Below are 13,639 nucleotides of genomic sequence, written 5' to 3'. Positions count from 1 at the left end.
TTTGGCATGCGTGCTCAGGGCGATGATACGATGTTGGACAGAATCTCTCATCATTGCCAGCGCATCCGCCACAGTGCTTCCGCGGTTCCCACCCATAAGCTGTCATCCTGGCATCTCCATCGCGCTTTAATTTGAATTGCAACTTAGTGCGGCACGGGGCCCGCGGTATGCCACTCCTCGCCACTTGTTCCTTTACGTGCTGACAGGCGTCTGCTTGGAAGAGGTGGATGGCGACAGATACTGCGGCAGCCAGCCATACGCAATGCAAGCCGAGCGGATGCTTAATGCTGAGTGCCTTCTCGGAGGTTCCTGCCGTGCTGGCGTCATGCACGTCCCTATCTAGGCAAAAGAGGTGTTGGTCCAAGGTCCGTGTGCTGGTTTGTCAGCTGAAGGCTCATGGATGCATTCGCATGCGCACGCGCCGCTTTCGCCGTCATCGTGTCAAATTGCATGGCCGCTCAAGTTACGCTGCCTGATTGAGTCCAGTCATGGCCTGATTTGACTGCCACAGGCTAAGGTTCTATCAGTCCTCTATCATGATGATATGTGATTAGAGTAACGTCTCACAGGAAACTAGAATCAAGCAGTAGCACCCGCTCTCGGCACTCTTGGCCAACACGTCACCCTTCTGCCATACGCCCGGCACTGCAGCACGGAACGTACCCCATTTCTGTCCAGTGCTCAGTGCACACACATGGCTCCGACAATCAGTATCCAGCCCTTGTCCATACCGTCGTCGTGAGTATCCCTTTCCATCCTCCTCCGGTTCTCTTCGCCTCCGCATACTGAGGTCCTGCCGCCGGGCCACAAGATGACACGACCCGGCGGATGGATCATAGTAGCTTCCACCCCCTAAAAGCCATGACGTATGTCCGAGCTGTTTGTGGGTGGCATACAACTGTTGCTACGCGCCGTGAGACCTACCTGGTGTGGGGTGTAAGGGCTTGATGCAGATGCGAACGGCCGCTTTAGCTTCTGGCATGCTTCCCAGTGCGCGGCGTGGTGGAGTAGTGGCCCAGGGCCGCCTCCATGTCTGACACCCATGGACTAGGAGAGTATAATCTCCGTACACCCTTTGCGCTTTACCATACCGGGCGGCCTGCGTTATGTGCCTTTGTACAGCATTCAGCCCCCACCACTTGGCCGTGTCCTGATGGAACTCCGGCATCGGCGCTCGCGCATGGCAGATGCATGCAATGTGCCGTCTTCTCGTGACTGCAGTCCACCTCCCTTACCGCGTGCCTTCCCGTGGTTACTGCTCATACGCTATCTCAGGACACGGATAAACGAGCTCGGTTCGGGTTCACAGGCCGGCGCCAGTTTCCCCGCTCTTGGCGCTCATCCAATTGAGCGGGGATTGACGGCCTCGCGTCAGACTGCCCGCCTGCCCGCCACTAGCCCAACCCCGCGGCGCAGCGCACAGGCTACCGACGGCCCGGAGCCTCTGGGCAGGCGGACAACCCTCGCAGTGTCCAATCGTGCATAATCAGCACTCCCAGGTGCTCATGCAGCCCGCTCGGAGCTTGCAGAAGCCCTGGATAGGATGGATATCTCCTGTGGCGGACTTCTTGCTTCTCACCTAGATGGATATCTGGATTCTGCCAGCCAACCACCTGGTGGAGGTGCCCGTCGTACGGTAGCCAGTGGGATTGTGGCAGGGCGCAAGGGCGGCCACACGCCTCGTTCAAATTACACGTCTTCGAGTGGGGACGTCGGCGGCGTGCTTGCAGGTTTCTCCGGGCGGTGCGGGAAAGGGTGCCCATCGGACAAGCTCTTTGGGCAGTCCCAGTGCAGGTTAGTCTATACCGTGCGCGAGAGAAGCCCCTCGCTTGGAGCTAAATTTACCTTCTCAATGGTGCGCGTGTTTTGTGGACCTCGCCCAGCCCCCTTCGCGATCGGCCATCCGAAGCTGGCGTCCTGGGCACCCAGTGATGTTCGCGGCGATCGTCCCCACCCCATGAGACCCATGCAATCGGGGCGTTTGGTTGAGAAAGCGTGCCCTGTGTTTCGAAGGTGTCGTCTAGCACGATGAATACAGTGAGTCTGTTATACATGTATACATTTGTCCGGATACACGAGTACTCCAGTCCGTGCGGGAGATTATAATTATCTAGATAACGAGGTATACGTGCGTGTGTCCGAAAGTTGCCTAATATCGTACAGCAAGCCAAGAGTACCCTGGGATAGCAAGCAAGAGAGCGTAGCAAAGGTATTAACAAGCAAACAAGCTCAAGAGCGTGGGATAGCGTGACAGGTCATTCAGAGCGGCGACATCGTGTATTGAAACTGACGGAGCGCCTCGTCGTCAGCTGGGTCCCGCGCTTTCGGCGAGCAATTTTGGAGGTACTCGAGAGGCGCCAGACGGCGATCAGTGAGTGTGTACCCAGCAGGCAGAGGCGCGACGGGTGGGATGGGTGCCTGAGGAGATGAGAGCGGAACCGGGGGCAAAGGGGGCACGGGGTATGTCGGCGAGTCGTCGTCGGTAGAGCTGCTGGACGACGGCGTAAGAGCAACGTCGTGATACGCGAGGGGCGGCAGGATGGGTTCCGCCGAGCCCCCGATCTGACGACGGTTGCGCCGCGCGCCGTTATTCCGAGCGCAAACATAGCGGTTACGAGGGACTTCAATGCGAGTGAGGACTGGTATGTCATCAATGGTATGCAGCGACTCGAGCGAGTCCTGGGTATAGTAGGCGTCTAGACCGCGGAGATGTAAGCGACGGCAAAGCCGGAGGGTACTAATACGCACTCAGATGCCACTTTCTCGAGTTCTTTGGGTAATCGATGAAGACGGAGTAGGTTTGCTTGATGAGCTGAGGAGCACTGCTTCCGGTTTAGCTTTTCGGATATCTGGGTGGGAGGAAAGAGAGCTCACGTTCTAACATTATTCCTGTGCAGGATGGACGAGCGCGAGGGACTGTCCTTCTCATAATAGATGAGGAAATTCTGGACGACGCATTGGTGATCGCAAGGAGGAAGAGGAGGATGGTGGACGTACATCGCGAGCGCGGGAAGGACCCCAACTACGACCCTCGGTGAATCTCTGGATCTCCTGACCAGTGGCTTCAAGGGGGTTCGAACTGCGCTCCTCCCAGACGTAGATGCAGCCTGGACGGAGCGCGAGACGCTCCTCGTCGGCCAGGCGGTGGACGACCATGGGGAGGAGTCCGAGTGCGACTGCGTGCAGGATTATCTCCGCGTCCCGCACGGAGCGGATGCGCATGCTGGTGATGGTGGGTGTCTGCCGGGGCATCGTGGAGGTAGGATGGAGAGGGGGGAGGAGAAGGGGCGGATTGCGGCGGCGATGGGGGAGCCGATGAGGAACGGGGTGGGCTGGAGAGAGAGGGTATTTATGAGGATCGGGAGTGGCATGGTGGGCGACACATAGTACGAGGAGAGGCAGGCGCCTGAGATAGAGTTTCAGAAGCGGTCGTCCTAGCGTGCGGGGTGCACGAACAAGGGCCAAGGAGCAGACAAGGGAATCACAGCGACCGTCCTGGAGAAAGCATCCTCCAGAGCGGCCCGCATGACGATAGCGCTGTCATGCTTGTTCTCTCTGTTCCCAAGCCATGAAGAACCTAATCTCTCGGTTCAGAAGCACTGGCAGGCCCACGCGTCTGCCTGAGTACGCCTCACGCAGTAATCTGCCCGCAGTATCTGGGGGCAATCCCCCACATGCGGTTTACGCGGCGCGAGCACCGCGGTTAGGCAGCAATCGCACCGGCCCACAGGCACCATGCGCCTGTCCCTTGCAACTTGCATTTCGCGGGACGCTGACTCGCGCGTATTTCGGCGCTGCCGATGCCTCCTCCTTGGCCAGCGAAACGCTGAAAACTGGGACAGGCATGGAAGATGGTGCCCTCTTTCGTGTTTCGGCGCATCTGCGATTGTCATTTTTCTCTGTACAAACGCCGTTGCGTGGAGTGCGTACCTTGAGTCTCAGCATGACGGTAGTATGATGGCGGACCGAGATGGAGAGTTAATCTGAGCCGCCAGCTGCAGCCTGAGCCCGAAACCCATCGGCTGGCCCCCATGCCGCGCCCGGCGCCTGCAGCGCTTGCTGGATGCCGTCTCTTGGCTCCGACCACAACGTCGCTGACGGTGTGCGAGTCCTTACGAGTCCTTACGTGAAGTTTACTCCCTGCGGGCGTCTGTTCAGCCCCCCGTGTGACGCTCTCGCTGTGCACTCATCTAGTCAATCTCAACCGTCGCCGATACTTAGATAGAAAATCCAGCAACTGGACGATATGTTGCGAAGCTTTCCCGCGAAGCTCTGATGTATCCCTTGTCACGGCGGGTTCTGTTTGTCCCCCATGGCTATCGCACTGATCTATCTATCCATCTGTAGCTAGTACCGGGCCCTTTGGTTATACATGCTCGTGCCCTCTGACGCCTGCTCTACCGTCCATCCCGGGATGCGCAGTATTTGCGTGGCGACTTCCACACTGTCCGAAGGCATGCGCATGGTAGCGAACGTTCCATTGCACCCAGTGCCCTACTGACATTGAGATGGATGCACTATCTCTCCCCGTTTGACGGAAAGCAAGGACTGGCCTCTGCAATTGTGGTGAGCTATCTATTTGTGACACGACCGCCGCAGTTTTGTAACGCAGCCTGCTTGTAGGGGTTTTGGGGTACCAAGCTATGGATTTTTTCCCCGGCAATATGAACAAGGCCCCGCGCGCCTCTTTTGCTGTCAACCTCATCGGAGGTTTTACCCTCTTAGATCTGAGGTCGACGTCTACATGGATTCGACTTCTTCAATTCATGCATTGCCGCTCGTGATGTGAAGTCTACGGTCTCGTGAGTTCCACTTCGAAGGACCTCCTACTTCATGGTCTGAGCTCTGGCTGGCCTCGACGCCCGTACATGACGAGCTTCTCACCCTACTTACTTATCATGCAGTCTTCCTCCGGGTCTCGCTCTTTCCGGATCTCCGTCCCCAATGCGCTGAATTTAAGCAACGCAGATGGCGGTTGTCCCGGGATCTGCTTGCCGTCACCCGTAGAATCCTGAACATAACCCCGGTTCGCTGCAATGCATACGCGAGCCGAAGAACGTTCTATACTTGAGGGTCCTTCGCATTCAATTCCACAGTTTCCGAGATCCTGGACACCTTGGGGGTTCCCGGGGTGATCAAGTTGCTGGAGCGCTTTATCGAAGCCACGCCCCCAGACACAAACGTGCACCACTTCGATTTGCGTCGCTCGGCATACTGTGGACGCTGACCATCATGATTGGGCATCCACACATATCATGTGGTCCACTTACCTGCAAATGGCGAGCGATTCTTCCAGGTGATACCCCTGCAACCCGATCGGACGCTGTGCGCATCTAGGTTCGTTCTCAGGAAGGGCGTGCGCTGTCTCGCTACTTCATCGTGCGTGCATGCGCTGTTCCACATACGTTGCTCTGGCTGATGGTCTCATTAACAAGATGACGCAGAGGGCCAGATCGCTCGGGCGCTTCTCCGGGCAGGCCTCAACGGGGGTGCTCGCGCCATGGGGGGCCGCAACCAGCTACATGGCGCGATTCCCGTCCTCGTCGAGGTTCATGAACGCGTCTTCTTGAAGCTTCCCCACTGGCCGAGGTCACCGTTCGCGGAGCCGCTTGAACGGGAACTCAGAAGTACCAAACCGGTAGACACGGAATGCATATCCTGGGCTTCTCCTGCGTGCAACGTCGCAGCGTGTCCTGGATTTACGTGCGTATCCCTTGCGTGCTCCTTCCGAAGTCTACAAATCGAGTCCCGGCCGCTTCAGCAGGACTGTATGGATCGGAGACGACCTCGGTGCATCGGCTGTGGTTCCATGAGATCTCCCCTCCGTAGACGCACACTTCTCCAAGTCTGTTGAGCATGGGATCAAGTGTGCAAAATAGGTGACGTGCCAAGGCTGTCGCACCTAGTCGACCCGAGCCAATGAGTCTGGAGGGATACCTTGTGACGCATCAACATCGAAGGTCCAGAGACTGTGCCTCAGGGTCGGAGGCTCCGTTCTGGGCCTTGCGAGTGCGACGTTTCTGCTGGTATAGCGAATGTTCCTACGGTGCGTATCCGTTCTTCTCGTATCAATGTGTACATCCGGTAGAGAGCCATTGGCGGGAAGTTATGCCGCATTTTCTCAGCTTAGAACCACGCCCCGTGCAGCGCATCTGCACAAGTGGAGTCATTTCCCTTCGAAATGCATCTGTTTGTGGTGCCGAATGTGCACAATTCGATCGGTGTGTACTGACGCCAGCGATCGTGTGTAATACATGTGTTTGGCTCACATCCCGCAGCCTAGTATGGAGGGCTCGCCTTGTACGAACGGCCGCAATTCAGGGTGTTGCGGGAGCAAGGCGGCTGCTCTTCCTCGGCTATCTCTCTGGAAATTCCGGTACGAAGTCTCGTCCTTCTGATCGTATAACAGTCGTCTTCATCCAAGTAAGTCGTCATTCGCAAGGCGTGGCCCGCATTCTTGGGAAACGCATTGTATGCCTTGGGGTTCTGACGCACGAATTCCACGTTTTCTACAGCAGCAGCAGTCCATTGGAAATTCCAGCCTGCCAGCCGTCGCGCTCTGATCAATTCGGACTGGGAATATTGTCACTGCTTCAGAGACGGTTCCTAGTCCCAAAATTCCAAATCCCAGTGAGCGAGCAAGGGCTGTCCACGGGTGGATCATATCGAGGTAGCGGTCCGCCTGGACTTCCTCGACCGTTCACCTTGTGTCCCCCATGACAGATAGTTTCATTCCTCTGCGTGGCACGTCCCTGTAACTGACTAGTTCCCACTGCACCCAGAGCGTTCTGACCGCTGCGCGAGGCAGGTGGTCACAGCGGCGTCCGGACATTAGCCTCGAGCTTCGCATGCTTATCGGTAGCTTCTCTGACCTCGATACCTCTCCTTGCTATTCTGGGAGGCACGGGCGCTGGAAGATGTCACCTGCAGGGTCGAATCGCCAAGAATGTCAAGCGTACGCTCTCATGTCGTTTTCATGCTTCCTTATATGCTCCTCCACCCTTTCCCGACGCCCACCTGTGCCCTCGCCTCGCCGAAATGCCACCGTCGGCTTCCACGGCTTCTTCTCCATGGTGCCTGGCGCGGCTCGATGGCGACCGTGTTTGGGAGAGACATCACATAGGCGGTACGCGTGTAGGAAGCGTCATGTTTTCCGGCTGACTCTCGGTCACAGGGAGGGGGTTCAGACGACGTTAGCGCTATGGTCGTGGCTCATTCTTGGGGCAAGGGAGCCTATGGCAAGCATGTTCCAACGTTGAGTGTTCCAGTACTACCTGCAACTCGTGGTTTCATGATCCGCTGACGACGCTTCCAAGGCCCTGTCAAGCAGACTTGTTGATCGCGATCTAGAAAAGATTAGGTACCTGCTGCACATCTCGCCCCCATGCCCCCTCTTGATTATCCTTCCGGTGGTTTTCAGCGTTCTTAACCTTCCCGGATGCCGTGCATCGCTCAGCTTAGCCCCATCCCGCGCGAATGCCCCCGCGCCTCAAATTTCCAAACATTAACGCAGCCGAGCGGAGTCGGAATGCGTATGGCCCTGCGACGTCCTGCATGGTGTGTTTTCCTCCGTTTCTAGCCCTTGGACGGGTCCAGACAGCGCGCCCATCACCCGGTCCTGTGGTAAGCATACCGCTGCCAATAGTATCCACGCCACAAAAGTGTACATTCATTCCAACGGCCGCTCAGCCGCTGTGCGTGCTTCTAGCCTATGAGTCAAATCCGTGCCTCCCGCCGGTTGGCGGTAGCGGACGTGCGGTATCGTCTCGCTTGCAAAGCCGTCCGGCGTTGCGGGACAGAGGAAGCGCGAGCGCGGCGCTCCCGCCTACGCAAGCTAACTCACCTGAGCAGAGATCGAGGCCCCAAACTCGCTCGTGATCCCCTTCCGAAACTGCGTTCACGTCGCTTCGCTTATCCGGGTAAGTGCCCTTGGCCGATGCCTGCAAACCCCAGTACCTCACGAATGGGCTTCGGACCCTGTCTCTGCCAATCACAGACGACGACGCCGGTGGTATCACAACGTGTGGAAGCATCCTACACAGGCCGACCTGGAATCCCGAAGATCGCTGATGATGCATGGCCGTCTGGGCCCTGGTGACACCGAATATCGCAGCCGTCTTGCAAAGGGCAGTGATGACGACACGCGGGGCTCTATCGACGGCCCAAATTCTGGTGTAAGTCAAATTGACGGGTCGCGAGTACGTGCCTCGATGAGAACAAGCGATGCTTAGGCGGCGGAGATCCCGAGCTGCCCATTCGTTCCCTTCATAACTTCCGTGAAATCGTGTTGTACATGTGTAGTGTGCCCTGACTGGAATACTACGGCGTGCATCAGAAGCCCTTGTTGTGCCCGCCCTTCTCGTAGAAGTCCTCCATGCGCTTGACGATGTTGTCCAAAGCGGCAAGCCATTTGTTGAGCTCCTCGTTGAGCTTGTCGGCCGGGACGGGAGGACCGCCGGCGGGATCTGCAGCGAGCTTCGAGTAGAAGTCGGCACGGTACGGGCATGCCTTCATCGCGACCTGCAATGCACGGCAGCCGACGCGATGATTAGCGACCGCAAGCACATGGCGGGAGCCTGCATGAAGCCAAACCGGGACTGACCGAAAAGATGCCCTTGACGACGAAGTTGTGGAACTTCTTGAGGGTGACCTCGTAGGAACCAGTGAAGGCGGCGGACAGCTCCGTGCTCGGGTTCGCCTGTGCGGCGAGGAGGGCCTTGCACGTGAACGAAAGACCGCGCAGCAGCCACATCAAGCCCTCCGTCGCGGTGCGCTTCTTCTCACCCTTCTCATTCACCACCAGAAGCTCGAGAGTGGACGACTGAGCGGGAGCAGCATCGTAGCGGGCACGGACTTTCTGTGGAATTGATGAACACACGGTTTCCATGCCTATCAGCGGAGCGTCAACCTACAGCGATGTTGCCCTTCAGGTCGTTCTGCACTGGAACGAAGGCAGCGGACCCGAGCAGTTCTGGGGCGGAGATTAGTCGGTGTGAGAGCGGTGGTACTCCCTAATGCATACCAAACAGCCCCACGACGCCTTGGGCAGCCTCAAGGAATGCAAGTGTGTCGACGCCAGCGTCTGCGATGGGAACGTCCGCAAAGGACTAAGACGACTCAACTCTCATGCCTAGCTCGACATCCTGTCGTATTCTCACCTTGACGGTCTCGAGATACGGGGCCATTTGGATCGATGAAGGTGGATGTGAGCAGGAAAGAGCCTGCTGGCAAGAGGCTGTATAGGTGAGATCCGTCGATCACACATTGATCAGTGCACTTATCTTATCTTATCTTGGGCCATCTAGGGCAGGGTTTGCGCGCTACGCACTTCCGAGACCCTGCCGTGAGTTGTGGATTTCGAACTTCCGCGAAACCACAAAGTATCTGTGACGACCGCATAAGTATCCTCCTCATCAGACATGCCGCACGCAGATTCTGCGATGATTCCATCGGGGATCGACAAACAGGCTTTCTGGAGCCACGTCCACGAACAGCTTAGCTATCTCTTGGCCGGGCAACGAGATTGGGTGTGTTTGCGCATGTGTACCGTTGTCCGGGCCTCGCTGAGTTTCTAACGTGCGCTGCCTAGGTCACCAACCTCGCCAACGCATCATCTCTGATCTTCAACTCGCTTATGGCCTTCCCCGAGTTCGGAGACGGCGACCGTATGGTCAATTGGTGTGGTACGTACCAGGTTCCCTCATCTATTCAGTTTGCGCCGCCAGAACTCGGGACACAACGAGGCCAGAGGGCAGGTTCCCTCGTCCTGTTGTTCCCGTTCTCGCTCGCCAAATAGAGGAGCGGAAAAAGCCATTCCGGGAAGACTACGTATCCTCGAAAAGACCTCGGCCCTGGTGAATTCCCAGGTCCCGGCATTGATCTGCCTGAATGGCTTGCAACCTCACGACAAGGAGGTGTTAGTTTGACGGCAGTTCTCATATGCAGAGCGTATCGCTCATGCTGCTGGCATGGGCAATTGTGGCGCGAGGGACCACATGTTCGGCCAGATACCACTGTTAGATGCTGCCTCGTTGACATTCTGATTTTCTGCTGAGACCCCGGTGACGGATCAGATGTCACATGTGAAACCGCTTTCTAGGTATCTCAAGTTCATTTTGAGTGCGCAGCGCAACGTTCAGATTCATTGGGACATTACAGTCTGACAGGCTTCATCAGCTGAAATACTCATATTTGCTATCCCTCTAGGCTTCTACGTCAACGCCGAGCTCTTCCCTGCACCAAAACTCGCGCCCTCAAGCGAGACGCAGACATCACAGCCTGCCCGCCTTCTACTCGGACCCTTCTGCGGCAAGCCTGCGTGCCAGTTAATTCACGTCTCGCCAGGGAAGGCGCGTGGTGTCTGCGCCGATGCCTACTGTCAGAAGAAGACGCTGCTCGTCAAAGATGTGGATACATACCCGGGCCATATCGCGTGTGACGGCGAGACGAAGAGCGAAATCGTTTGCCCGCTCCTCTTGAAGCTGCCCAATGAGGGGTCGGAGCGCGCGATCGGGGTCTTGGACCTTGATTGTCTGGCGCTGTCCGGCTTCGATGAAGCTGACAGAGAGGGGCTGGAGAAGATTGCGAAGCTCATCGTCGATGCTTGCGATTGGTAGCTATCCAGGTGTACACCCATGGCTATACGTACACGAGAACGATCTCCGAGTCATATGCCAGGGAAGAGCGTACTACATGCCGTTGGGATACGGCGTGTTCTATGTGGGGCTTTGTCATTCGCGGGAGAACGGACGTGCATCCCCTTCCCTGCATCTGATGTGAGTATGTACATAGTTTCTTCCATGCTCCCGCATGCAAGCGATCCCCCCATGAAATCGACATCCGGGAAGGAAGCTATACTGGCTAACCGCGCAGCGTCGTTTTCGTGCGATGTACGTCATGAGGTACTGGTGTTTGGTACGTAGATTACAAGATTATCCGTGCCTTCGGGCGGTTGATTGTTAGGTCACTTGATAGATACCGTGTTCTGTGAGAGCATGGAATATACCGCACCAATGACTAGGTTGGTAGCGTCGATGACAGAGAGATCTTCCCATGTGCATGTTGGCATAAGGGGCACTCGGACATGATGCAAGACCGAGGTCAATGAAAATGTGTCAGGCGCTCCGAACCATAGCAAGGCGCGAGTCCGATACCCCGATACCGGGACGACAAGTATGGCCGAAGCACTCCATACACACGACTCTGTCCAACCCTATGTTTGAGCGGGGAAGGATAGAATCCACTCGGAAGTTCAACCTCGGTCACTGTCCCCGGATGCAAAAGGAGGCTCAAGGCTTGCGAGAAGTCGTACCGAGTCAAGGGTATCCTTCGAGTTCCCTTGAAAAACGGCGAAAATCTCGCCATGCAGGTCTGGCAGTGCTCAACTCGGTCTCACAAACCACACCGCATCGGTGGTTCAGCCAAGCGCAAGCTGCGCATTAATAGCCCTGTAGCTAGTTCCGAGGCGAACTCCGGACGCTCATCCCACACAGCGTCGGGAGTTCCCCGCCCGACGCGCTCGAAGTCAGCAAAGATGCGGAGTATGCGAGGTCTTCCATGCACCGTCTTGGCTGCGTCTGTCGCGAGCTGTTCTACAGACGCTCTCCCCTTACATCCCCTGAATAACTTGGAGCCTGACATGCTATTATTTGTTGCGAGTCGAAAATGATTTTGAATGACATTGTGGCAATCGGGCCGTTGTACCTATGGTTAATGACAAACAAATCGAGATAGTGAATGTAGTTCGGTCCTGCGAGTATGTCATCCCCCGGAAGTTACATAATCTACTCCGCGGATGCGTCAAAAAGATTGGCACTGGACGGTTCGGCCGCGGAGCGCGGCTCCAGGAAAAGCAACCTTTACATGACCAATCTCAGCGCCACTCTGAACTGTTAGTCGATGCTTTCTCTGCGACCAATCCTGCCACCAGCGTGGTCCTCATGGCACCTCTTCTGCGGGTTTAAACTTGCTCCGCCTTCCCCTCGCGCTTCAGATGCGCTCTCTTCTCGGCCGGTGCCGCTGTCCCGTTCAGGGGTCCACGCGCTCTCGAGTCTCTTCAACGCTTTGACGTTTCTGGGACGGAGCCAGAGTTGCCGAGACGCTCCGCCCTCCGTGAGCTGCAACTTTAACGAGCAAGTACCGCCGCAGTTCTTGAGATGCGCGGAGTTCGATCGGAGCGACCAAACTGCGAGTGAGGGAAGCAGGAAGATGAACTTCGCGCCATATGACGGACAGGCGCGTGTATGTCGTCATGTCCGACAGGGTTTGAGGGGGTGCTCGCGGGGCGTGAAACAGGGGGCGCAGGAGCGGTGTAGAAGGATTCGAGGGCATGGTGTTAGATCGTCAGCGAGTCTGTTCGACAGCTGCCAGAACACTCACTTTCCCCGCGATTAAACCCGTCCACATCAGTAATTCCAGATTTTTCTGAACGCGTCTGAAAGCGTCTGAATCGTCTGAATCAGACGTTTCAGACGCTTTCAGACGCGTTCAGATGGTCAGACGTTGGGTCCGTCAGACAAAATCTGAACATCGTTGTTATGCCACATACCACAGTCCAGCGTTTTCCTATACCTTCCTCCCCCTCCGGAAGACCTCCCGACATAGCGCAATGTCCACAGTTTTGTCACGGAGTGGAGGAACAGCCCGGAGACCGTTGGCCATTGTTGACCCAACATGGCCAGATGTTCTCGAGTTTCTTAGAATTTGACGTTGTCCAGAGGTCCAATATGGTTTAATGACATGGTTCACAAAGTTTGAAGACCAGAGACAGTGATGAGAACGAGCTACGGAGCAAACATGGGCGCGGAGGTCGAAGGCGTTTAGCGCCCGCGCGCCAGACGTTCAGGTAAATCTGGAATTACTGATGCAGCGGCATCATGAGCACTCTGTCTCGTAATTTGATTGTTCGACAGGGACGGTGAGGTACATCTATAACTAATGGCGCAGCGGGGGGGGTCCCACGTGGCTGCCATGTGCGCTGTTGCCGCCGAGCTTGCGAGGTGGTTGGGCGTCTGTGCCGAGCTTGCGAGGCGCCCTGGGTGCTGGGCCGAGCCTGCGAGGCCTCCCAGTTCGACTGTCTTATGCCGAGTTCCGCTCGGCGTCCCGCTGTCGAAGCTGCCAGTTAGCACAGCTGCAAGATGAGAAACAAAACGAGTACCAGAAGCTCGCAACAATCAAGTTTCACAGGCTACTATCAAGTAATCCTGGAGTTCATACTTTAATTACCTACACTTACACTGAGGTAATCGATAAGTAATCAATTGCAATATACATCATTAACGGGTTCTTATCGCCCTTCAAGGCTGAGTCTGCAAGTCCCACTACATTCACCACCCTCTATGGGCAATAAAGCATACCTGAGATGAAGGCTCGGAACAGCGATGCAAATAAGAGCAATATAGAGCGAAAGGCTCACACACAGCGGCTGGGCCCTTGAAATTATGGGACTTATTGGCAACGGGCTCTGCCGTCACCCCTATGAAATGTGTCAAGTACCTGTACATGCACTGAGCGAATCCACGGAATATTGACTGGCACACAGGTGCTTTCTGCTGAGCCAGCGGCGAAGCGAAGCGATGAGCCGAAGGCGAGTCATGTACGTGGCAAAGCCACGGGTGCGAAACTAGTAGTCTATGCTTGG

The 13,639-nt window shown here is 56.3% G+C and overlaps 4 protein-coding genes across 4 annotated transcripts; 2 read left to right on the top strand and 2 right to left on the bottom strand.

Moving 5' to 3' along the window:
• Window positions 1–2,259: 2,259 nt before the first annotated feature.
• On the bottom strand, window positions 2,260–3,252 carry L226DRAFT_456848 (uncharacterized protein; the record flags this gene model as incomplete). The annotated part of the gene is made up of 4 exons (XM_067675329.1): window positions 2,260–2,696; window positions 2,749–2,825; window positions 2,875–2,945; window positions 2,998–3,252. 4 exons carry the CDS (start codon window positions 3,250–3,252, stop codon window positions 2,260–2,262), a joined length of 840 nt encoding a protein of 279 aa, XP_067539182.1.
• Window positions 3,253–7,432: 4,180 nt separating this feature from the next.
• L226DRAFT_298040 (uncharacterized protein) lies at window positions 7,433–7,973 on the top strand. Its single transcript, XM_067673681.1, has one exon. The coding sequence runs from the start codon at window positions 7,477–7,479 to the stop codon at window positions 7,876–7,878; it is 402 nt and encodes a 133-aa protein (XP_067539181.1). The 5' UTR covers window positions 7,433–7,476; the 3' UTR covers window positions 7,879–7,973.
• A 358-nt stretch (window positions 7,974–8,331) lies between these two features.
• Window positions 8,332–9,185, bottom strand: L226DRAFT_568228 (het-c2 protein; the record flags this gene model as incomplete). The annotated part of the gene is made up of 5 exons (XM_067684145.1): window positions 8,332–8,520; window positions 8,603–8,857; window positions 8,913–8,971; window positions 9,023–9,107; window positions 9,159–9,185. The coding sequence occupies 5 exons, from the start codon at window positions 9,183–9,185 to the stop codon at window positions 8,332–8,334; spliced, it is 615 nt and encodes a 204-aa protein (XP_067539180.1).
• Window positions 9,186–9,384: 199 nt separating this feature from the next.
• L226DRAFT_481484 (GAF domain nucleotide-binding protein) lies at window positions 9,385–10,861 on the top strand. Its single transcript, XM_067676933.1, has 3 exons — window positions 9,385–9,527; window positions 9,590–9,683; window positions 10,207–10,861. The coding sequence occupies exons 1-3, from the start codon at window positions 9,420–9,422 to the stop codon at window positions 10,614–10,616; spliced, it is 612 nt and encodes a 203-aa protein (XP_067539179.1). The 5' UTR covers window positions 9,385–9,419; the 3' UTR covers window positions 10,617–10,861.
• Window positions 10,862–13,639: the final 2,778 nt, after the last annotated feature.

Source organism: Lentinus tigrinus (genome assembly GCF_003813185.1).
Source record: "Lentinus tigrinus ALCF2SS1-7 unplaced genomic scaffold L226scaffold_5, whole genome shotgun sequence".
In the NCBI taxonomy this organism is placed as follows: Eukaryota; Fungi; Basidiomycota; class Agaricomycetes; order Polyporales; family Polyporaceae; genus Lentinus; species Lentinus tigrinus.
Note: the sequence above shows the minus strand (reverse complement) of the source record. Positions and strands in the feature narration are given on the sequence as shown.